At 46.6% G+C, this 24,790-nt stretch overlaps 1 protein-coding gene across 2 annotated transcripts; it reads right to left on the reverse strand.

Moving 5' to 3' along the window:
- ERICH3 (glutamate rich 3) lies at window positions 1-24,774 on the reverse strand. 2 transcript variants are annotated; one of them, XM_042873846.1, is made up of 18 exons: window positions 24,749-24,774; window positions 19,470-19,563; window positions 18,531-18,656; window positions 18,058-18,093; window positions 17,482-17,553; window positions 15,620-15,748; window positions 14,918-15,001; window positions 14,323-14,481; window positions 13,650-13,868; window positions 13,070-13,250; window positions 11,545-11,731; window positions 9,651-9,949; window positions 6,976-7,194; window positions 4,348-4,851; window positions 3,433-3,579; window positions 3,239-3,307; window positions 757-2,257; window positions 1-341 (listed from the first exon to the last, which is right to left on the reverse strand). In XM_042873846.1, the coding sequence occupies exons 1-18, from the start codon at window positions 24,766-24,768 to the stop codon at window positions 335-337; spliced, it is 4,053 nt and encodes a 1,350-aa protein (XP_042729780.1). In that variant the 5' UTR covers window positions 24,769-24,774; the 3' UTR covers window positions 1-334. The 2 variants fall into 2 exon arrangements, with proteins under 2 accessions (XP_042729780.1, XP_042729781.1); XM_042873847.1 differs by lacking the exons at window positions 18,058-18,093; window positions 18,531-18,656; window positions 19,470-19,563; window positions 24,749-24,774 and having other exon boundaries at window positions 15,620-15,870; window positions 17,482-17,505.
- Window positions 24,775-24,790: the final 16 nt, after the last annotated feature.

The following is a 24,790-nucleotide window of genomic DNA, read 5'->3' on the forward strand; positions in this document are numbered from 1 at the left end:
TAAAGCCAAGCACATGTACTGTCAAACACACATCCATCGGCCTGCAGTAGCTCAGGGGGCAGGCAGGAGGGGACACTCAGTGCAATACTGCTCCGTGCCTCAGAGAATCCAAGAGTGGCAACTGCAGGACAGTGCTGGTAGTTATGGACTTACACACTGCAGAGCTGCCGTGGTGTGTGAGCGATGGCCAAGGTACTGTGAGTAATACAGAACATCCACAGGGCACAAATCAATGGTCGGTGTGAACGCTGTGGGAAGGAGCACTGAGGGACTGAAGAAAAGGCTCAGAGGATAGTTTCTTCCTTGTCCTGGGGTATGACAACAGCTTCCAGATTTACATCCTAGCAACAAGATGATGTTTGGCTTCACTGAAAATGCCTTACACTGATGAACGAGTACACTGCTGTCTGACATTCCCTCCCATTAGCTGCCAGAGTGACCTAGGAAGCAGTTTGCATGCTGACCCACAGCATGGGGCTCACAGGGATGGCTCTGCTCTATAGCAGCACGGGGCAGAACAGAGCTGCCAGAGTGCGAGGGGACAGGCAGACACAAGCTCCAGCAGCACCGGGCAGAGTGTGCACTGGGCACCAGCATGCACAAGCTGCTATGCAGAAGCATCTCTCACCCCCACGCCCCAGCTACCAGGGGCAGGTACTTAAGGGGAGTACAGCAAACAGGGCAGCAGCACAGCGTGACATTCTACTCCCACCAGCCCCATGAGGAAGGTACCAGCAGGGCCCAGGCAGCACTCACCTCACTGTTGCCATGCTCCCTTGTTCAGGACTCCCAATCCTCTGTTCCTGCACATCAGAGCAGCCCACAGTTCCTTCCAACACAGCCTCCATCTCTTTCCTCTGGGTACTTTCTCCAAGGCCCAGCTCCGGCAGCTTCCCTTCAATCTGCACTCCTGCTGGCACTGTGTCCTCTGGTGCTGCCCCCGATGCAGGCACTGCAGGCTGCTGCCCCCACAGTCCCAGGCAGCCTCTGCCCTGGGCTCCCTGTGCTGCCTCCAGGGCCTCGCACCCCATCACGCCCTGGCCTGGAGGCCTCCCCTCTCCCAGCACTGCCTGCTCCCCACCTGTACCACACTCCAGCAGTCCCTGCCCCATGGCCACCTGCTCTTGTGGCCCTGCTGCTCCCCCCCTCACCTCTTCATCTTCTGACTCAGCTCTGGCTCTCTCTCCAGACACTCCCATCACCACCCCGTCAGATTTTTCTTCCATTGCTCTGTCTGTCTTTGCAGCACTGCCCAAAGGGAGGCTTCCACTCAGAAGCACTATTGCTGAGCCTTCCTCATCCCCTGCTGTTGCTGTCTGCTCCAATGGAGTTGACCCTCTATTGGCAGAGTCCCTTCCAGCATCCTCCCCAACTTCTCGCCCAGGTACTGTGTGTAATGCAGGGTCTCTGCCTGAGTCCTTGGGCTCCTCCATGTCCTCTGCCCTTGATTGAGAGCTGCTTTCCTCCTCTGGAGGTCTGTCAGGCTCAAATGTTGCTGTCCCAAGGGCATCCATTTCCACCTGCTCTTCCTCTGAGACTTGCAGCTGAGAAAACTCATTTGGCTTTAGGATCTCTTCCTTTCCAGTGCAAAATTCTGTATTCTCTGATGTTCCTGGGAGAGCCCCAGCTTCTTCCACAGTCTTCTGCCCTTCAAAAGCAGCTTTTTCTGTGGCCCACACTGCTGCAAGTTCACCCACCTCAGGAGTCCCTTCTGCCAGGTCTCCATCCCCTGCAGCTCCCCGTCCCTCAGGCATCATCCCCCCCAAAACAGGCACTGCTGTTCCCACCACCCTCTGCTCCTCAGAGGCCTCATCCACAGCCTTCTCTCCTCCAGTGATCCCCCTGGCCCCTCCCACACCCAACAGTGCCCCCATGCCCACCTGCTCCTCTCCCTCACCTGCTGGGTCCCTCCATGGCCCCATATTCTCCCCTGCACCTGTGGGAGCATCCTGATCCTCAACCTCTGCACCTGGCTCTGTCCCCTTCCCTGGTTCCCTCTCCTCAGCATCACCTTCTGTCATTGCCCCCCTGGCAGGTGCCAACTCATCCACAAGCAAACGCCTCTCAGGGGCTACGGCTGCTTCCTCTCCCTCAGGCTGCAGCTCTCCTGCCCCTGCTGCTGTGTGCCCAGCACAGTCAGTGCCAGCATGCTCTCCATCTTCCCCACAGTCTTTCCCCATATGTGCCACTTCTACTGCTTCTGACTGCATGCCGGGTGCTCCTGTTGTGTCTGCCAGGACAGCTCCACCAGCTGCTGCTGAAAGACAGAGCATTTGTTTCATTGTGAGCTGTTAATGGCGAGCTGTTTTACAGGTTTACTCTCAAAGACATGATTTCTAACAAGCAGTGAGGGGGCAGCAGCACAGTGCCAAGGAGGCTGAGATGCTGCTTCTCCTCCTGCACCTGTGCTGTGACCAGGCTGCTGGTGCTGCCATGCAGGCATTGGGCACAATCAATGTAAGCAGAAACACTGATGCATCATGTCCTGCTCTGCCTGTTCTGCCCTTCCTGCCTCTCTCCCCCACTCTGCAGGGATGTACACAACATACCTACAAGCATGACAGTAACATTCAGAAATTCACAAACAGGCAGTTAATTGTTCATGTAAAATATGCATAAATATGAAGGAAAATACTCAGGTGCTTGTGTGTAATGGGTAACTGCTTCTCACGGACTCCCTAATTACACTGGGGATAACCAAGGGCCTTCACTCATCTCTGGGAATCTACCGCAGTGCTCCCTCATTTCAGTGGTTCCAGGACCCATCCCTGAGTGATACACCCAGCTGCATCACAGCCATGCTTTGCACAAACACAGCATGCTCTGGTTCTTTAAAGAACTAAATTTTTTGTGCCACTGAACAGACCAGGAACTCTGCCTCTCCTGTGCCACCCTTCCTCAAACCAGGAAAAGGCTGTCTTGTCCAACATCATCTCTCCCTGTCAGACTTATTTCACTTTCCTGCACTACTGCTGCACTCCACAATTACTGCTTTCTGCTCGGGCAACTGCACATGCCACAGAACCCCATCTTGGTCTCATGAGGTCAGGTCTGGAGTTCAGTCTCATTCCTATTCTGTTGTTCACAACCCGTGTAAGCAGCCCTGTGCCACCTGCCTTGACACCTGCCTTCTCCAGAAGGACCCATACCACGAGGAAGGAAGGGAAACTCACTAAGTGATCCCTGTCCCCCCCCTCAGCTGTTTTCACGCCGTGTTTACATGGCCTGGATTCCTTACCCAGGGTCACTGTAACTGCTGAGAGCACATCAGTTACACGTGGCTGCTGGAGCTGGCCGGTCACGCAAACTGAAAAAGAAAAGAGCACAAAGGAGGACTTGAAAGCCCAGAAAGCAAAGTGAAAAGGCCAACACGTCTATAGAAAGACTTTAGGTTAATAAGATTCCATCCATGCCCCTGACCTGCAGCCTCACCTTCACTGGGATCACTCTCTCCACTCGTTGCATTCTCTACTTCCTCATCCGCACGAGAATCACTACATTCATGGTCAAAATTCACCTGATGGTCATTTCCCATTGCCTCTGTTATCTCCTCCTGTGCTGATCTATCATCTTCAGAAACTAGCACAAAATCACAGAAGAAGCAAGGAAGAGAAACCATCAGAAAGCAGGAAGGACAAAGTCCTTCAGCTCTTGCAGCCTGACTGGAGGTATGCGGGGTTACTGCAGAGTGATTGGCACCAGGATCTTCTTTTTAGATTAACATCAAACAGAAACAACCATTAGAAAAAAGGGAGGGGTTGAGAGCAGGGGGAGAAATTCATGCAGGAGCACCTACTGAGACGTTAATCAGCCATCTTCCACAGCACATCCACAGACCTGCAGGATACTTCTGTGAGGATGGAGGGATTCAAAACAAGCAACAACACTGACTAAGGGACACAAAATTGTAGTTGTTCCATAACTGTTTTTCTTTAAAAAATGTGTTTCCCTATTTTAAGCTGCCAACTACATTTCTGATGATTCCTCACTTCCTCAAACTAAGACATGTGACTCAAGTCCTCTACTTATCTACAGGTAGGCTGGGAAGTCACCTTCTGCCCCATACTTGCAGTGGCTGTGATGGTTCACAGTCAGCCCTTCACTGCAAGGGAGACGTAAAGGCCATGGACGGTGCCCAAAGAGAGGCAAGGAAGCTGTGAAGGGATACACGAGTACCTTCTGGTTGTTTATCACACAGGAATACAGAGTGTTGTAGCAGCTGGAAAACAGTCCAGCAACTGATTCTCCATGCTGACTATGACAGCGCTTGAGCATAACACACAGGCAAACACAGCAACACTCGCATGTACTGATCACAACACAGTTCTGCACAGGGACTGTACTCACCACCTCCTTCATCACTCTGAGGAGACTCTTCATTTCCATCCTCCACTTCCATCATATTTTTTTCCAAAGGCACTGAAACATTTTTCTCTCCACTGTCCCTTCTGTTGTTTGCTTTCTTCTCTTCTTCTCCTCTTATGCTACTTTCCACTGACCCAGCCTGTTTCATTTCCCCAGTAACATCAGGACTTTGATGCTGTATCTCCAGTATGTTTTCATGAAAAGCTTCAGTATTTTCCCTTGATGTCAGAGCTTCTGTTGTTGTCGTTTCTGCTTCATCCATTCCTTCCTCTTCCAAAGAGAAAGTTTTCTGACTGTCCTCTGTTCTGAACAGTTTATTTTCCCCACTCTCATTTCCATATTGTGCACATGCTGTGTTATCAGATGCTTCTTTGATATCACGCTCCTCTTTGCCTTTAACATTTTCCTTCATCTTCTCAGTATCAGACTCATCTTCACTGCTATACTGAGTGCTGCTGGATGACAGAGAGGGTGCAGAGCTCCCATCTAGAAATAGCAAAACACAAATTTAGTACTTGTTACTAAAGACCATTTGCATTCACTGGGCACAGACAGACGAGTGTCTGATGTGAACCTCTGAATTAAGCCATCTCAGGATATAGAGACAAAATTCCAATAACAGTAATAGAAGAGCACTGTCCAAATGTATTAGTGTTAAAATCAAAGCCATGCTACATCACTCTCTTTCTGATAATGGAAATGAACATAGGTAGCAACATCAACCACATGGAAATACACTTCCGAAAACCCCTGTAAGTACAATTTTAAAAGATTTTAGAAAAGTTTCTTGAGTGCAGTTTGATAAAAGGTTTCAACAATTGCAACAGTCCTTCAGTGCAGTCACATACAGCACTCAAGTAGAACTGGAAATGAGGATCACTGCATCCTCTAATATACATGGAACACCATGTGAAATTCATAGATGTAAGTGTTCAGGAAAACAAACACCGCTAATTACCCATTAACATTTAGCTGTACAGTAGAGCTTGTTGCTCTCTTGGGCATTGCCAGTGTCCAAAGTTCACACAGATTCAAAAAGCAATTAGTCAAACTCAAAGAAGAAAAAGCCTCTTAGGCTCACTAAGCAAAAGAGACCAGTTATTTGCAGTGGTAGGAAAATCCACTGAGGAAGCAGCACCGAATTCTTGTTCATTTCTTACTCCTTTAAGCATCTGATCTGAGTTTACATCGGGTATTAAACTTCATACAAAAAGACTGGATTTGTCTCCAACCTGCAACATCTTCCATGAGCATCTGCATCATTTTTATTTCATCTCAAAAACACAAAAATGATATTTACATTTAACTTGAGAAAAGAGCTCGCACATTAGCACTGGCAAATGAAAGGAATATAAACAAATTAATGTTTTAAAAAAGCAGTAAATGGAGAAGTCATAGCACACTATGACAAGCTAGAGGCACATAAATCACCTCAGGATCACACAGAGCCACAGAGGAGAAATTGAGAGAAATGAACTGCCATGCTACAAGGAAGAGAAAGCTCACTTTTGGTTATTCACCATGTGGTGAATGGAATTCTTGTACTGTTTGTCTAATAAATGAGAAACTGAGAGTTTTGCTTCTCTGTGAAGATGCGCGGCCAGGAAAGATGAAGGCCAACAGGTAAAACATTAGACTTTACAGGGGCTGATTAAAAAGCTGAATAATAGAAAATGCTATTTACATATGTATGCTAATATATATACATATATATATGCTAAAAATATATAAATAAAATATAAAATATTTGCTAATGTAGATATATATACGCTAACCATATATTCTGGGATAACTTAGTCTTTCTGAATTAGTAATAATAATGCCTAGAACACCTCACTGCACACCTTTGTGCCTACACCTGGATCAAGAACCACAGCACATCACACCGACTCGCTCTTTGTCACAGCCAGACTTGAACTAGAGTGCTCTGGAGGTGCCTGAGGCCATGGATGGGCCCTGTGCAGCCTGAGCTGGTGACAGCACCCAGCCCATGGCAGGGGCGGGCCGGGGGGGCCGTGAGAGTCCTTCCACCCCCACCATGCTGCCATTCTATAACCCTCAAACACTGCCTAAGCTCTGCCTGCAGCACAGAAAGCTGAGGTGATGGCGCTTCGCTCTCCAAAGCAGGATAGCAGCAATGATGTAGCAGGGTATAAAGCTGAGGTTCCAATTATTCAGTCATTGAAGAGAGTAATTCTCAAATCTAAAAGGCATTATTTCAGGCGTCCAGGTGACTTTTGAAAACGTGCACTTTTCATCTTAGAAGGTGTAATGGTCACGGCTTCAGGGATGCCTGCGATCATTACATGTTTGCTCACAACATTTAGGGCTAATCTGTTGACTGGCACCACCTCCACTCCCCCCACTAAACATTTCAGCAGTGTCTGCTGTGAGCTGGCACACACTCACAGCGCCCCACAGATTTGGCTGCAGTTCAGTGACAGATGGTAGAATCAATAAGAACAGACAAGATAGCCATCTTCTACCAGTTCAGTACCAACTCAATTACATAATCTTTCCACACAGATTCAATATACATTACTGAACGTACACAAAATGTAAAACAAGCACAGGTCAACGTCTGTGAGCCTCATTACATAAAAAGCTGACCTCGTTTGCCATTCTCTGAGGTACTGTCAGAACGCCCATCACTCTCATCTTTCTCACTGTCAGAGACCTGCAGTGCCTTCTGTGACGCGTCTTTACTCTCCTCTTCATAGTCTAAATTATGTTTTTCATCATCTGGGGATGACTTTGACATTCCATTCCTTTGATCACCAGTCTGTCCTTCTTCATTAACTTCATCTGCTTCAAAATCTTCATCATACTCTAAAATAGAAGAGCCATACTATGAAACAGCAGATGGAATTCACAACTCTTGAAGTTCTTTTTCAGCAGATGGAGGTTAACTACATTAATTTTCTTTTCCCTTTGTGCTTACTCACTCCTTTTAGAAGACATGAGATAATCTAAGACCATAGACAGGAATTGCAAGAGTACAATATCATAGAAAAGCATCAAGTTCTTCAATAGGTAGAGTAGTAAAAATGCAATAAAGCTACAGAATGATGTAACAAGTATAATTAATACACTAAAAACAAATTAAAAAAAAACACTAGCCACTGAGGAGACTAGAAGAGTTAGGCAAACTCAGAAATAAAATGCAAGACAATCTCTTATTACAGGAGAAAATCTTGTTGCAATGAAAAAAATATAGAAGTAGCAGAGAAAAGCAGAGAAAGGTGATATACAGTAATTGGGAAATAAGATAAACGTGGATTGACATGGCTAATTAACAGAGAAGTGACTTACAAAGTGAATTAAACCCAGCTAAAGGGGGCTGCAGACGAACATTCTATTTTCACACTTCTCCAATATGTTCATTCAGTTCCCAGGTGAAAATCTTGGTGAAAAATAAAGCTTACAGCAGAATTGCCATTTTTGTATCAACAGGGTCTGGCCTTCATCCCAGACTGCTGGCCCAACAACTTGTAACATATGACAGATAACTCTGTTCAGATCTATAGGCAAGAATTCTCTTTATGCATATACATTAGAGCACACTTTCCTTTCCAGACAAGGCTGCACTACTTAACATCCCAGGCACTGGAATGCACAGCAAAGCCAGGATTACCATTGACAACTCAGCAGGTTCGCTGCCAGCACCAGCTCATGGCACAGCAGAGGCAACACATCTGCACTGTGCAGAAGAGCAGCCACTGCTGACACACCAGCTGCCCCTCAGGCCATCATTTCTCACCTTTCACCATAACTGCTCACTACTTTCTCTTTTCACCAGTACTTTTAAAGTCCTGAAGTGACTGGATACCAAAGACAGAGGTGAAGAATATCTGATGCAAAAGCAATTAAGCAAATAAACAATTATCCAGACAAAGAGGATTAAGGGAATAAGTAGATTTATTTTCTGTACTGTAAAATTGACAGATTCCAACAGCATTGCTAGAAGTAAGGCCTTTGGTATCTCAGGAAGGTGCCTAACAGCCTGATTAACCACAAAAATATCCACTGGGAATAACGAGGATGCTGTGCAAAAATCATGAAAGCAAAAAAGAAATAGGAAGTAGGAATGAAAGCCTCTCTCCAAGTAAGACATACTCCAAAAAAGGGCTTTATGCTGAGGTGTAGTGAAAGAACAGGTGGAAATATCTGTCCCTTCCTTCCAAGGCAGCTGGGTACACCGCTGGTGTATGCCAACCAAAGACAAAGCAGACTGTGTAGGTGGCACTGGTTTGTTCTCAGTATGAAGTCATTTTCATATTGCAGATGTCATCTTCGCCTGACATATGAAACGGCCCTTAGGGAGAATTACAGCAAGAGCAGATGCTCTCTGCTCCTTTCTTTTAAATTCCAATCAACAGAAACCAAGTGGGACTTGAACAAAAGGGGCACAATCAGGCAGCCACATCTGGTGGTGGGAGCGCACAGGAAAGGACAACCGTCCCAGTATCACAGACAGCCAGAAAGTGAGCTGGGGCAGGCACAGAATCGCAGAGCAACCCAAGTTGGCAGGGACCCACAAAGATCATCAAGCCCAATTCCTGGCTCCACACAGAATCCAAACCCTACACCTGGGAGCAGTGCCCAAACACTTTCTGAGCTCCAACATCTAGGCTACATGCCCACTGCCCTGGGGAAGCATAGTGGAAAAGAGACTGGAAAGAGCTTTAGGTGAACAAAGCATCTCACTGCCACTGGCAACAGGTAAGAGAGCAGACCAAAGTATTTCACCAGGTTCTCAATCTTGCTGACATTTTGCTGCTGCACATCTCTCTCACCTCCCTCCCCACAACGTAGCATCAGGAGGTAGGCAGTCCTCCCCCTCCCACCCCAGCTGTCACCATCTCTGCATTCATCTCACACTGATGTCCTGTTTCAGACCCACTGGATCCCTACTCCCACACAGCCTCATTTCTTCTTCCTGCTCTTCTCCACCTGCTGCCATTCTGTCTCCACTGCTGTCCCTTCACTGTGCCTCGCCCCTCTGCTCTTTTCCCATCCACCTCAGGCTCTTGTTTCAGCCTTGCTGAATTGCCTGACTTGCTTCCTTGGCTCTTACAAAAGCCTCTCATTCCATTACTTGGATGAAAAGACCCCTGCTTAGTTTATTGCCCAGATACAGTTACTGCCCACTGACCCACCCCCAGCACATTCCTCACATGTGAGGTATGCTCTTCAGGTGAAGCTGGGGGCCCACAATCCTATACTTTCTCCAGAATCAGCCTCTCCTAGATTTCATCTCACACTTGTGTTTCGGAATACTGTACCATTTTTACCAGTATCTTCCTGACTATCTTCAGTCTCACAATTGGGTAGTTTCGTCCCTTCTTCTCTTTGGTAATCCTGTCCAGTCTCCATTTTGTCCTCAACGGTTTCCACATCTGCTTTGTGACTTGGTAAGATGACTAGCACCGATTCTTTGCTTGATTTCTGATCAGTGCTGCTACCACTTGGCTCACTGTGAACTCCATCTTTCCAGGAACCCACTTGCTTTCCCCCACAGTCCTCCTCCATCTCCCTCTTGGGAGGGGACGGCTTTTTGTCCAGACCCATCGCAATAATGCATCTACAAAAACAAACAACAAAAAACAATACAAGGAGTATTGGGAAATGTGACATTCTGCCAGTGCACAGTGCAAAAAGAGCAGACAGTGGCCTATTCATCTCATTACTAGATGTGAAATCAGGTACATATCTGCCTCCACTTCACCGCTCAGACAAGGATACAGACAGCTCTGAGGAACACTCTCAAATCCTCACATGCTCCACAGACACAGATCTGCCTTTAAGGACAGTAAGGCCATCCCCACAATTGAATTATAAACAAATCAAGATTATCAGAAGTGAACATCAGTCCAGCGGTTGGCAACCCTGCCCACAGTAGGGATGTTGGAATTATATGATCTTTAAGGTCTTTTCCAACCCTGTCCATTCTTGATTAATTCAAGTTGCACCAAGCATGATCTGCACAGATATAATTACTGAGACGGGAGAGAAGCTCCAAGTGTGTTGGATCCAGATTCTGCTTTAACACCAAATAACATGATAACCTGGCTTCTACAGTGATGACACTTTTTAATTTGTCTGCAGAGTGAAATAATTGTGGGTGAAGAAGACCCAATCTAGATTATTTTAAATATCTGTTCTGTTTTTCCTGTCTAACAGGAACCCGAACTGCTAGAACACAAAGCACTTGGAGCAACACATTAAGACTGCTCTTCTAGCATAAAGAAAATGAATGGCAGACCCTCTATTTTATGGTTAGGAGGCTCATGAAAATAATCAAAATTCATATTCAATACTCTTATATTCAGCAGCCAGTAGTATTTCAGCAGAATCCCACCTTAGAGACAGCGTTGTTTAAAAATGAAACATACATTTTTTCCACTATCACAAAGAAAATCCCAAAAACTACAGTTTACTAAACAGCACCAGATTATTCCCTACAGATACTATCAGAAACACGCAGGTAGCACACTTATATTGCACCACCACTACTCCTCCTGGTGAATCACTGATGGCCCCCTGGCAAGCTGATAGATGAGTGCTATGATGCAAACATCGCCCACTGCCATGAATACTTCACAGTGTATTTGAAGAGGCAGCAGAAAATCAGCAGATTTGGATAACAACTCTAATACTATAATGTGATAAAAATACAGCAATAATAGCAAAGCAGCACAATCCTAGGCTGCAGCAAATGAGAACAAGCTCAAAAGCAGCCATGGATACAGAAACAAAAGAAAAAAGCTGCTTACTGTTGGAAGGCCTCAGGTAGGCAGGGATCTCCAGCAAGATACCCTCACCTCCACTGCCAACCCTTAAATGAGGTCTGGGAAGGGGTGGATCCTGGCTCCAGCCCTTCCAGTCACTCAGGTGCATTGCATTGCATTACATGCACCTGAGCCCCCCTGGGTTGGCCCCGCCTTCCCACCAGGTGCTCAATTATCATTTCAGGCCATGACTTAGCATTTCCACTACAAAATCCTTGAATATAGGCCTTTGAAGGGTAAAAGCTCAGTTATGCACTTTCCTAGAGGTGTTCAGAAACCAACCAGGCTCTACAGAGCTGTGGTACACCAGGAAGATTAATAACAAGGAAACAACACTCTAAAAACTGAGCTTGTAACACTTTATGAAAAAGGACATTTGTCTCCGCACCTATAGCAAGGAGATGCTCCCTCCACATTGAGAAATCCAAAGTATCCATGTCTGCCTCCAAGCCTGGAACGCTTCTGATGTCTGTACTCACAGCAAGAGCTCAACCTGTCCACTTGCATTCCATTGAGAAAAAAGGTGAGACTGAATGGGAAACCACGGTGCCTCTTGGAGACGAACTGAAATGTCTCTGAAACCATGGAAAGGAGAGAGGTCAAAGAATAAGTTTGTGCTTTACTGTCAGCCCACTGCATTTGTTGGGCTCCATCTGCATCGTTGCCAGAGCAATCAGCTGTTTCAGGTCAAGTTCTTTCATTCCCAGCTTTATAAATTAATTGGTAAAACCCTACCCTCCTCTGAACACAGCAGTCCTATCTCTTTCCAACTCAGAACTATGAAGATGGACACAAACATAACAAGCTAAAACTTCATCGCAGTGTAGCTCCTTGCAGAGTGCAGTCCAGGTTCTAGGTCAGTACCACTGCAATGTTAGTGGCTCCAGGCCTATAGTAACATGGTCTTACTGATAAGCAACACTAAGCAGCTGAAAGATATCATTTCTGGAGTCTTTTCAGTCCATTCAGTAAGGGTACTGCTAGGCATCTAAATGGTAGGGGCACTGATGCTGCTGCTGAGTTGTATGCCAGGAGAGATTGGGCTGTACTGCCTTTAACCACAGCTCATAGCATCCTTTCAAAGCAAACTGAGCACACCTCAGTAGGGAGGAAGTCACACTGCTCTGTCAGGTTCCCCAAGAGGTGCAAATGTGTCTCAGAGCCACAAAAGCACACACAAAAGACACCTTTTGTATGGCTGGGACAAAGCTGCAACAAACATCTTTGGGCCAGATCTATGGGCACACTGCTGTGCATCCATAACCCCGGTGAACAGGCTGAAGTGCAGGGATCTCTGCACAATGTTCCCCTATTCAGTGAAAAGACAAATCCAGACATGGCCAGTTCTGCGAGCTAGAATGAGGCACATAACTCTCTGCTTCACCAGTGGAAGTCTCCCAGTCATTCCCTCTTCCTAACTTCCCAGAACAGAATATTGATGAGATTGACCAGTATGAGCAACTGTAAAGAAACTGATGGAGTTGCATTCACATAGAAGGGATGGGAACTGGGCTCTTTCTAGTTACTTTTCCTTCTGGAATAAACATGTACTGATGTACTGCAGCAAGTCAGAAAAAGATAACCTGGATTTAAGGACAGTTTACTGCTACAACTATTTTATTAACTATACATCTCCATACAAAATTAATCTAAGCTACAGCATTTTGTTAAATTAGCTCTTTAAACTCTTTACATCATAATTCTAAGACAAGTTGAAAAAGGAATTGTAACCTCATCTCCAACTGAGAAGCAGAAGATCCAGTTTTAGTTCAGAGGCAGACAGAGCACAGTCCCTGGATGCACACATATCAAGATTGAACTCAGCTGAAATCACTTCAATATCACATCAGTGTTTTAGCCAAAAAGAAGATGTTGCCGGTATCAAAATGAACTCCTCCCATCTTTATCCTTACCTCCTTCCAACAGCTTGCCTTTGTAGACACAAAGGTTTTCTCCTCCACAATGCTGCTGATAGATTTTGATTTCATCTCTATAATCAGAATCATCGTGAGACAAATGCACACTTTTTCCCAGAAAGATCATGGTAACAAATGCATTGCTGTGTAATGAGGGCTTAGGGAGTTCTCCAGAATTCTGCAGCAGAAAATACACAAAAATGTACTGTTTTCAACCATAACAAAGGTGAACACAAAGATCACATGCACGCCACCTGCATCTGAGACTTTCAGCGTTTTAAGACAGGCCTTGAGCTGCTCAAGATGAAAAGTGTTTTACAGTTCTATTGCAGAAAGGCAATAAAAGATTTTGGACTGAAAATCCTTTGTATTGAATTGTGTGAGATTGAAGGAACCAAATTTAATGATCCAATCCTGTATTCCCACAGCTTTACTTCCAGGAGCCAAAGCTGGCTGAAGATCCAATGTAAAATATGAAACTTTCATACACTCCTAAATTTTGCTTAAGTTCTGAGTATGTCAGCTAGGAAGGTAATATACTTGCCCATGAACACAAAAGTAGACTGAAATAACCTACCTTGGCTACAAGTTGCTCTAAGCCATTTGGTGCAGTGGTGGGACGAAATTGTCTCCTTCTGGAAGTCCCATTTCTCACTGCCTTTACACTCCTGTCTCCTTTTTGCAGGGTAGGAGGTGGCACTGGTATCAGATAGTTGTTAATGACAGGGAGTCGGTATGGGGATTTCCCAGACGCATATTCCATTGAGTTCATAAGTCTTAACCCACTTCTCTCTCTCTACAACAACAACAAAAAAAGTAACTGCTAAAAAGGCCATGCAAAAATAGCTACTGAGCATAACTGAACCAACCATGGTTTGACTGCTCTTTGCATTTAGTAACATACATACTTTTAGAATTTCAAGCATCAAGAAGTTCTGTGAGAACCTTTCTGTGCCAAATGCCTTCTTTTTCCATTCGAAAAACAACAGGCACAAATGGAGAAACCAAGGTCAGTTGCTTGAAAATATCACACACAGATAAATGTCCTGAGCACAAGCAGAAAGAACTCTGCACAACCTGACTATTGGGGGGGGGGGAGTGAAAAAGGAGAGTTTGAGTCAAGGCTGTTGTCAACTGTTTGGCAGGCACGTCACCAGCAGTAAGTGTACAGCTCTGGGAACTACAGTACTGGGCAGTACTACAAAGCTGTGCCTAACAGGCATTGTTTTCCAAATGAAATAGGGTCTCACCCCACTAGCAAACTGCTGGTAATTTTCAAGTGTGCGGCACTTTTGTTTAGAGCCTGAACTCCTTGGAACAGCCCCTGCTGCAGCGCAGCTGTGGAGCGGCTGAAGTCGAAGTGGGTATTGCATATTTCCTGGAGCTGTATTTGGTCGATGGGAAGAAGCCTAGAAGAGGAAAAAGAAAACAGCTAGAATATCTCAGGGCATAGCTTCCATACAGAACAGCACCATACAGGAGAAAGATACAGTGCCAATGAAGGTAATCAGCATCAAAGAGTGGTGCTCAGATACCTTCAGGAAATTTAATTTTCTAGTACCTCTCGGTCTTGTAGAGCCAGAACCCTTTAGGAATCTCTAATTAAGAGTCCAAAAACTGTTCTGTTCATTCACAGTACAGCCTTGAAACAAAGGCAGTGAACTCACAGGAGCTGCAGCAATATGCTCTGCTTTGGTGACTTGAACGCATGAACGCTGAGAAAACGCACAATGAAAGCATGCTCATCTTTATTCAATTCTCAGCATTTCTCTGACATTTTTTCTTTCATCCAGAATATCAAGTAAAATGTTGACATCTAAGAAAACGTATTAAAAAATCACTTACTGCCTTTAAAAAGGCCAACTCCTTGGATCTTTGTTGATCAGAAGGATGTCCACCTCTATAATCAACTGTAGGCCCAGGAGCCCTCTGTATGGGACAGGGAGGAGAAGGTCATTCAGTTCTAAATATCACCAAATATCATTATTGAAACCAGTAAGAACTGGAGTGTATTTTTGGCCTTTGATCTTAGATTTTGGGATCATTGCACTTCCTCAGTGCACTAACATTTCTTCTTTGCCTGCTAACAGAGTAGGGAGATTCTGAGCGGAGCTCCAAAGCACAGCCTTCTGGAAGAGCGTTCTCTTATTCCACCTCTTCAGCTTCTTTTTCTAAAGGGCCTCCACTGATGTCAGGGCTTTACAACATATGTAGACTTTGCCTACAGCCATGTGATGATGATATTTAATGTACATATTTACATATTTAACTTTGGGCAACATGGCAGATAAAAAGGAAAGATTAAAACAGATTTATCACGAAGCAAATATATTTTCACATGTTTTAATGCGCCATTCCTGCAACATCAGCTTCTCTAGACTTCTCTTTAATGTAACATGAAGTTGGCCACAAATGAAGGATGAGGATCTTGTGTGCAACCATCAGGGCAGTCGATGGCATAGGTTAAGCACAGAAGTTACAGGTATATGTGCACACTGGTTTGTGTGTGCTTGCATTACAGCATATGAAGTATTTGGTGGAACTCACCAATTGTGAACGAGCAGCTGGTTCTCCAGCCATTAAAGGATGGCGTCCGTAAGGATTTCTGGAGCCAAGCGGTGGGTGTGGGGAGTGCACAGGGTTAGCATCTTCCACTGGTCTTCTGGGTCGCTCCATCTAGAAGAACAACAGTGCACGTGTCTGAGGTACTAACCAACAGCCATGTTTGAGCTCACTTCTGTCTGTCTTTCACTGGATGGTGATGGCAGTCAGCCTGCCTAGGTCGAGTGGAAGATCTGCTAAGGAAAGAAACAAAATAAAGAGAAGAAGGGAAGAGCGAGAGAATAAGGGAAAAGATTTGTTCCCATCTCTATTTCATTTCTCTGCAGTGCTCTACAACCAAATTCAATTCACCAGCCTTTATTTCTCTCCCAGCCTTGGCTTGGTTGAAGATCTCTTTTAACTTTGAGTGCTTCCACTACTTCCTCGCCCCACTGCCCCTTCCTACCTTTTCTTCTCCAAAGCACCACATTGGGCTGACCACCCTTCTGGAAATAGAGAGCTGTGTCTCTCACTCTCTCTGTCATCTGCCATTCCTTTCCTTTCAGACTGGTTACTCAGGCAATTCCAGTTGAGGTAAGAATTGAATTACTGATAACTCCTACCAGGTCCTTGAATACCAGTGTAGCACCACGGCAGAGCATTTACCCACAGGCATTTCCCTTACATTGCTCACTGAAAGTAGCTTTCATTTATGTTCCAAATTTACTCCAATCCAGAATCCCTTAACGGGATGTTTTCATCACACGCTTTCCCCAGTAGAATTATGCAGCTTCCATTTCTCTAGCAGCAGTTCAGGCAGTAAATTATGTTTTTGCAGTTACCAGAATAATGAGTATTTTTCAAGTAAATTTCCTTTTTTTTTTCTTAATTACTCATAAATGCACTACTTAATTCTAAGAGATTTGACATCATTTTTCCACTGCTCAAAGAAACAGCTATCTTCCCAATATATTCCTCTCAATGTATGCAGGCTCCTTATAAAGAAATAAGATGTTGAGGATATTTCAGCCAAAATGAGAAAAAAAATATTCCCATATGCACCCAGGTGACTTCATGCAAAGAAGAACCATTGACTTCTGTGGGACTTGCCTGGCAGTCACAACCACAGAATCAAGCTTTACCTACATGACACCAAAGGGAAGACCTCAAACCTTTCTTCATTACTTACACGCTGGTTCTGGTAAATATCACGTGGAGAGGCCAACAGCTGATAACATGAGCTCAGTGCTCAGCAGCAATCAAATGCAGACAGAGTCTAGGATTACTAAGAGGGAAGAGCTGCATCACTTATCCTAAATTATTCATCCAGTTCTGGTTTGCCATTTCAAAACAGAAACAAAGAACTAGAAAAGGTTAAAAAAAATGTTAACAGTAATGAGAAGCCTCATGTGTGAAAGACTCAATAGACTGAGGCTCTTCAGCTTGGAACGCTGAGAAGGAATATTAGAAAGGCATGCAAAGCCATGTCTTGGAAAAGGGGAGCAGTTGTTAACTTTGTCATACTGCAAACAGTGAAGCATTGGATAGAATAATCAGACAATAGGTAAATGAGTTACTGTGCAGAAATGCAAAGGAAGAAGTACTATTTCACACAATTTGTTAAATTGCTCAACCAAGAATTTTGCAGAAGTACACTCAGAAGAAATCAGACACAAGCATGGAAGTTTCTGAATTGCAGAGTAGAAGATGTAACCCGGATAATCCCCTGCTTGCCTGTTTACTTATTCCATAAGCAACAGAGGCAGGACACCTGTTTCAATAAATCTCTGGCCTGACTCATTATGGCTGTTATTTAACGCAGCAAAACTGTCACATTCCACCAGCATTCAGTAGCATTCAAGTCTTACCCTGGTTTTCTGCACCCTCTCCTTCCTTACAGAACTTTCAAGTTTCCTTCTTACTTCCAGCTGATGATGACACTGTCAATGTAAGAGAAAGAAGAATCTCAGTAAGAGACATAATGAGGTGTCAACACAAGAACACTTGTTTCTGTTCTGCTTATCACTTGCCCTCTCCCTCATCATTACCCTTGCTGAACCCTATTATTAAACCGCTGGTGATTCAGTTCATTTGCATTGCACCTCTGTATCTTAACACTGGTAAGGGAACAAATGAGCATTTTAAAGCTGCAGGGATCAGTTGTGTCCGTGATACAGAGCAGGGATGTGCTCAAATAAGACAAATAACTAAATTATTATGACTTGGAAAAAAAAATTAGACAAACTCGTCCTGTAGATATTATCTTATAACCTATTAATTTTAACTAGTTTTGTCATCGCGTACAGGAAGAAATAGGAGGATTCAGGTGTATCACTAAAGCTATCTTTTCTACGCTTCTCCAGCTCCAGCCTTTGTGTTGGTTACATGGCATCTCTGTTCAACTCCATTCAAAATGGCAGGAGCTCTTTGGAGAAATCACTTACCAGGGTGTGTTGTGTGGTCACCGTGTGCCTACGTCTCTGCAGGAAAAGGAGATGAGTAGATAAGGGCCTGAGTTACTCTGAGAGCTCCAGCTGCTTTCTCACCACCCTTTACTCCCAAAGGGAAGTGCTCCTGGATTACAGCAGCAGCACAGTACTTTCTCCTACAGATTGCTCATTCCCCACATTAAACAGAGCCATCTCAAGACACCCTGCACCTATTTAACACCACGGGGTGTTAAAGCAGTGAGCCAATGCAGCAAGGCTGAGGCAGTGCACAGCATAAGAACTAAAGTCCAACGGAGGTTTCACGTGAGGTATGCCAAGCACAATAACTGCCCTTTTTCCAAGCAAAGGAGAGCCTTTCATGGGAGCGTGGGGGCACAGCTACTGAAAACAATCCAGTACGAGTTAACAGCCACCAGTGCCAGTAAAAAGGACCTGAGAAGGCTTGCCCACCAGCAGTGAATGCATACCTCCATGTCAAGGACCTTCAGAAATACGGCCCGCGCCAGGCACTCCTGAACGTATCTCTGGTGATCCCTCCTCAGAGCATTCCGGCGGTATTCTTTCTCTGGTATTATTCTTCCACTTTTTGAGATCTGCCATAAAAAATGTAAAACATAACTAAAAAGAAGAGGAGGACAAAATGAACTTTTCTAAACAGAGTGCAGCTTCCCAGGAGCATGACTTTCTCACCCATTAGCCATCACCTCTTGTTTCTGCCATGGTGCTGGGGCTCACCTTCCCAGCACAGGACTGCAGTTTCACCATGGACCCAATCAGCCAAACGAAGAGAGCAGGAGAGAAGCAGTCACAGTTCCTAACAGCTGAGGCTCAGCCTTACTCTTCATGGGCTATCCCCCATAACTCAGCAGAGAGGAATTAAATACTTGCCTTCCTGCTGTGTAAGGGTTGCATCTGCCTCTGCACAAAAATCCACTCAAGGATTTTTAAAAATACTGAGTACATTTACCTTTACCAAATCTTACAGTTTTCCACTGAACACTTGAAGAACAGCTCTGAGACTATTTAAACAAGGAGAGTCCAAGCATTTCCAGTGCCTTTCAACCTTTCAGCACGTAGCTCAGCTACACCCAGATCCCTGCCGTTCTGTTTCCAGCCCTATACGCCACAGCCCCAGTCACGACTCCGTGGATCCTGCTGACCAACACTGGTAACAGTGCAGTGGGAAATGCCTGAGTTAAACAATCCTGCCCGAGACAAAGCACAATCACAGGGCTTCAATCTGGCACAGCATCATTGTGGCTGTTTGGCATGGGTCAAATTCTTACCAAGGATAACTCATCCTTCTAAGAGGTAAACAAGAGAACATCAGTATTTTGACTGCTGGAATATTAAAATTAACAACGCAATTATTTTCTTTCACAGAAAAGGAAACTTTTCAGTCTCACCAGTCCTGATCTCTGAAGATGCCTCCTTATCCGAGCATTGCTGAAATATCCAGCCAGGTGTTTGTCTGTCAGGCTGTTGTAGGTTGCGAGGAACCTGAAATGAAATCAACACGGATGCCATGAAATCCCCTTGACAGAGTCACTTTTTGCTGGTTACAATTACCCAACAAAACGCTGCCCGATGATTCATGCCCACTGTGCTGTCAGACAGCCCATTAGGTTACGCAGAAGCAACACCTCGTGCCCCAAGAAGAACACACAAGGAATGGGCTTCTGTAGGACACGGCAGCTGGGTGCCCAGCAGGGCGCCAGCACTGAGGTACAGGTTTCAGACAGCCCACATCTGAAGGCCTCCCCAGCAACAATCCCACATCAGCTGCCTCCTCCGAGCACATCAGCCAGCCCCCCGCCCTTATTCTGGTACGTGGCACTAAATGCAAAGATCAGAGCTTCTAAGAACTGAACCTGATGTAGAAGAGTTGAACACAAAAATGGAAGGCTCCATAATTAGCCTGCTTTTAAATAGTTCTTAGCACAACCTTCCCTCATTTCAGCCCCCGCAAAGCAAGACAAATAACAACATGGCAGTAGGCTTCATTTTTTTAATATTCTAACTCCATTTACGTTGATAAAATTTATATGATCAGATGTATATAATGCATTTATACTGACCTGTTATCTGTGTACACAGATGAAATACTGTTTTAATTACACAACAAGCTTTTTTTGGCTTTAAATTTAAATGCCCCCGTACCTCTAGTACTTATATTTCAATGGGATAATATAAAATAAATGTCCATCGCCAGGCTGCGTTACCATGCACAGAAATATACACAAGAAAGGAAAGAGCAACAAAAGAACAGTCTGAGGAAGATGATGGATTTACAGGGAATTCACCTGGGGTTTCACAGCAACCTCACCAACAGCCTACCAACAATACGCTGAACTTCATACCAACAGTGCTGTGCCCCCCTATGCATGTTGACTAAACACCGGTGCTGTAGCAGGGGTGCTGCATCACTCTCTTCATTCACTGCTTGCATTTGCATTCAGAACTGCAGATCACACCAGTGTCACCAAGTGTTTGCCTGTGGCATCACCTGCAGACAGCATACGGAGGCTGAGGAGAAACCCCAGTCCCACTCCTTTCCAATCCACCTGGTTCCTTCCATCTAACGTTTCACAGGCTGCATTACAGTAAAAGGCACTTCCCCTCTGACCACAAAAAACTTTCTAAAGCAAAAACTCAACACACAAAAAACTTCCTGCTTCCTCAAGGAGAGGGGAAGAGTTGGCAGGGACCTTCGGAGGTCACTGGACCGACCCAGAGCAAAGCCTGGCGCTCAGTGAGCACAGCCCTGCTCTCCCACTGCAGAGGCCAGCCCTGATCCCCTTCCTGGGCTGACAGCCCACCAGAAGAGATGCTATCCGCGGGTGCCCAGAGGCCCTGGAGGAGCCGTGATGGAAGCAGCATGCACTGCACAGCCCCAGCCCCTCCTGGTCTGTGCCACAAGGCAGCTTTACTGCTGGCCAGTGGGGACTGGCAGCACCTCGGCTGCGCCCCTCGTGGGCCCGTGTCACTGACACTGCCTTGGCAGCACCTCCACAACTCAGTCAGAGATATAAATTGCTGTCACTGGAGCCAATTCTTTTTTCCCCATTAATGAAAGCAACGTGTCCTTAAGGCAAGAACAAATATTCCAATTAACTGGCAGAACAGAGCCACAGACACCAGAAGAACCAAGGTTTATTTTGCCATTTAAAAATTGTACTGAGGTGCCAAAGTCCAACACACAGCAGTTGAACCTGCCCAGAGGGTTCACTGCAGCACACAGCTGTGCAGACCCACAGAGCACAAAACAGAACAGAACACACAACAGATCATTGCAGCTCCCCCAGATCAAGGCCCTGTCTGCTCAGAATCCTATACCTACAGGATTTGCTTTGCTTTTCACTGCCACCGTTGTTTGATTAACAGCACCTGTTTTTTATCAGCTTACATAGCCCCATGCACTGTGTTCAGAGCCACTGCTGTGTGGCACAGTGACTGATGGCCATTCGGGGACAGCAGGACAAAATCTCAGTAGGCCTCCTGCACTGGACTTAGGTAGCAAAAGTTCAGGGTTAATTATTTACAGTGCAAGTAAGTTAGTGGCTGTTTACCAAAGAAATAATCTAAGGTGGCATCAAAGCTTTAGTTATCAATTGGTAGAGTCATAGACAGCTCCTGTGCTGTATGTTACAGCTGCAGCTCACTGCCTCTCCAGTCTCCAAGGTTTTGCATTTGGGCCGGAAGAACCCCAGGCACCTGTACAGGCTGGGAGGAGTGGTCCTTGAGAGCAGCTCGGCAGAGAAGGACCTGGGGGTCCTGATGGACGAGAGACTGAATATGAGCCAGCAGTGCGCTCTGGCAGCTCGAAAGGCAAATGGGATCCTGGGCTCCATCAGGAGAGGGGTGGCCAGCAGGGACAGGGAGGTGATTGTCCCTCTCTACTCGGCTCTTGTGAGGCCCCATCTGGAGTACTGTGTCCAGGTGTGGAGCCCTCAGTACAAGAAAGACATTGAGATTTTGGAAAGGGTCCAGAGGAGGGCAACTAAGATGATCAGGGGGCTGGAGCACCTCCCCTATGGGGACAGGCTGAGGGAGTTGGGCTTGTTCAGCCTGGAGAAGAGAAGGCTGCGGGGTGACCTCATTGCAGCCTATCAATACCTGAAGGGAACCTACACCCAGGAGGGGAGTAAACTCTTCAAAAGGGCTGATAACAGCAGGACTAGGGGAAATGGTTTTAAGTTGAAGGAGGGAAGATTTAGGTTGGATGTTAGGGGGAAGTTCTTTACTAGGAGAGTGGTTAGGCCCTGGAACGGGCTGCCCAGGGAGGTTGTGGATGCCCCGTCCTTGGACGTGTTTAAGGCCAGGTTGGACGGGGTCCTGGGCAACCTGATCTGAATGTGTATGTTTGGTGGCCCTGCTAGGCAGGGGGGTTGGAACTACATGATCCTTGGGGTCCCTTCCAACCCGGGTGATTCTGTGATTCTGTGTGTGATTCTCTGATTCTGTGTGATTCAGTCCAACCAGCAGTTCTCACTCTGATGGAGATGCATTCCTAACTTTAATAAACTACTGCACTGCACACGCTTTCTATTGAGGATATAGACAGAAAAACTTTCAGACAGAACAAATCCATAATGCAGAAGCACGGGCTGCCAGCCACAAGCAGCAAGTTCAGTGTCCCACAGCACAGGGAGAGGGTTTGTATGGGAGATGACTGCCTCAGCACCCAGCCTGCCTGCCTTCCCTCCTAGTCCCAAAACAGGCCATCAGCTTTGCAGAGAGCATTAAGTCCTGGGAGGACTTTGTGAATCCTCACTGGGACTGGCCTGACTATCACTAAAGGGCACAAGCTCATCTCAAGGAACAGTTCTGCCAGCTGCAAGCCATACAGACATCCAGAACACAAACTGCTGCTTCCTACATGAATGCCTTGCTTTGGTGCTCCCAGGCTTAAGCTAAGTGAAGGGAATGCCAAAGGTAACTAGGGTGTGTTTGGATTCCTTTCTTTCAAAAATGTGATGAAAAGCCAATAAAACGATCCTCCGCCTCCACACAAGGAGGCCTGTGCCTTGCTAGGATGCAGGTCATACCATCTGCAGTCACCATAGTCATAGAATGGCCTGGGTTGCAAAGGAACACAATGATCATCTCACTCCAACCCCTGCTGTGTGCAGGTCGCCAACCAGCAGCCCAGGCTGCCCAGGGCCACATCCAGCCTGGCCTTGAATGCCTGCAGGGATGGGGCATCCACAGCCTCCTTGGGCAACCTGTTCCAGTGCCTCACCACCCTCTGGGGGAAAAACTTCCTCCTAATATTCAACCTAAACCTCCCTTGTCACACTTTAAAACCATTCCCCTTGTCCTATCACTATTAATGCATGTAAACAGTCATTAATATGCTTGGGAGCCCTCCTTCAAAAGAGGGAAGCTGCACACCCAAGCAGTCACCAACTGACCTTATGGGCACAAAGCCTTCAAACTGCAGCGCCAGGCACAGATGGGGCTGCTGCATTCATTTAAGTCAGCTACTACTCATTCAATTACGAGAAACCATTCAAGAGTACAACTGCTGAACCAGAACTTACTGAGGTCAGTAGATAACTTGATGTTCTGATGGTGCTTTGGATTCTAACAATAATTAATTGCTTTATTTCAAGGCCACAAAATTGCAAGCGTGCAGTTTTATTCAGGTGATAGCTCAGTGCAAGAGGGAGGACCTCTGGCACAGTGTGAGGCCATCACCTCCCATCCTGTCATTGTTCTCTGGGAGCAGAGGCCGATCCCCACCTCGCCCTGACCTCCTGCAGGAGCTGTGGGGAGCAATGAGGCGCCCTCTGAGCCTCCTCTGCTCCAGGCTGAATGACCCCAGTTCCCTCAGCTGCTCCCCAAAGTTCTGTGCTCCAGCTCCTTCACAGCTTCACTGTCCTCCAGCGCACTCCAGCACCTCGATGTCTTTCTCGTATTTTGGGCACCTCAACAGCCAGCGGCAGAAGGCGGAGAGGAGCCAGGCTCTGTGCAGCCACGCATAGCGGCAGGGAGAGAGACGACACGGGCTGAAATAAGAGCGATCAGACCGCGCACCGACGTCTCAGCTGGTGCACAGCAGTGCTGCACAAAGCTGGGGGCAGCAGGAGCTGCTCCTCAGCCTAAGAGCTCTCACTTCTGGTTCTGTCCCCAGCCCACAGCGTGCAGCTGTGATGCAGAGCTGCTGGAAGGGTGCAGCACAGCAGGAAGAGACGCTTCACATGCCAGGGAGAGCTGCTATCGGCCCCAGCGCCACACCGAATGCCTGCGGGTGCAGACAGCGACCCTGGGAGCGCTATGAGCACGCAATGTGCTCATTTCCCAGCAATCGAACCGACAGCAGACGCTGCCCGCAATGCACGACTGCCCTTTGCGGCAACCAGCGCAGAAACACCCTCCGGGATAAGGCGCTCGGTGTTTCAATTTGGAGCTCCGTGTGCTTCCTCACGGAAGAGATGCTGCGCTTGGAACACAGCCAGACCTGCAAACGCCGTGCCGACGTGCAACCCGCGCTGCTCCCTTATCGCATCCTCACTCCGTTCTCCGCCGTACCGAACGCCCCCGGACCCCGCCGTGCGGGCGGCGCCGCGCAGAGCTCCGCAGCGGCGAGAGCGGAGGAACAGAGCCCGCCTCGGTCCGCGCCGTGCCGGACTAGGAGACGGGACACCGCCTGCCGCGTCCAGCCCCGCGCCGCCCCACTCACCCCGGCTGAGGGCCGCTCATGGCCGCGCCGGCTCCGGGGGCA

This window comes from Lagopus leucura, unplaced genomic scaffold (assembly GCF_019238085.1).
Source record: "Lagopus leucura isolate 7727_CA_CO unplaced genomic scaffold, USGS_WTPT01 Super-Scaffold_100009, whole genome shotgun sequence".
Lineage (NCBI taxonomy): Eukaryota > Metazoa > Chordata > Aves > Galliformes > Phasianidae > Lagopus > Lagopus leucura.

What these genes read in the sequence shown, in the direction of transcription:
- ERICH3 (XM_042873846.1), bottom strand. Translation starts at nt 24,768, where the DNA reads ATGAGCGGCCCTCAGCCGGG. An exon ending in TGAAGGTCCTTGACATGGAG is followed by an intron (nt 18,094 to 18,530) that starts GTATGCATTCAC and finishes CTTTTCCTGCAG; the next exon opens with AGACGTAGGCACACGGTGAC. An exon ending in TCAGAGTGATGAAGGAGGTG is followed by an intron (nt 3,580 to 4,347) that starts GTGAGTACAGTC and finishes ATTTTGTGCTAG; the next exon opens with TTTCTGAAGATGATAGATCA.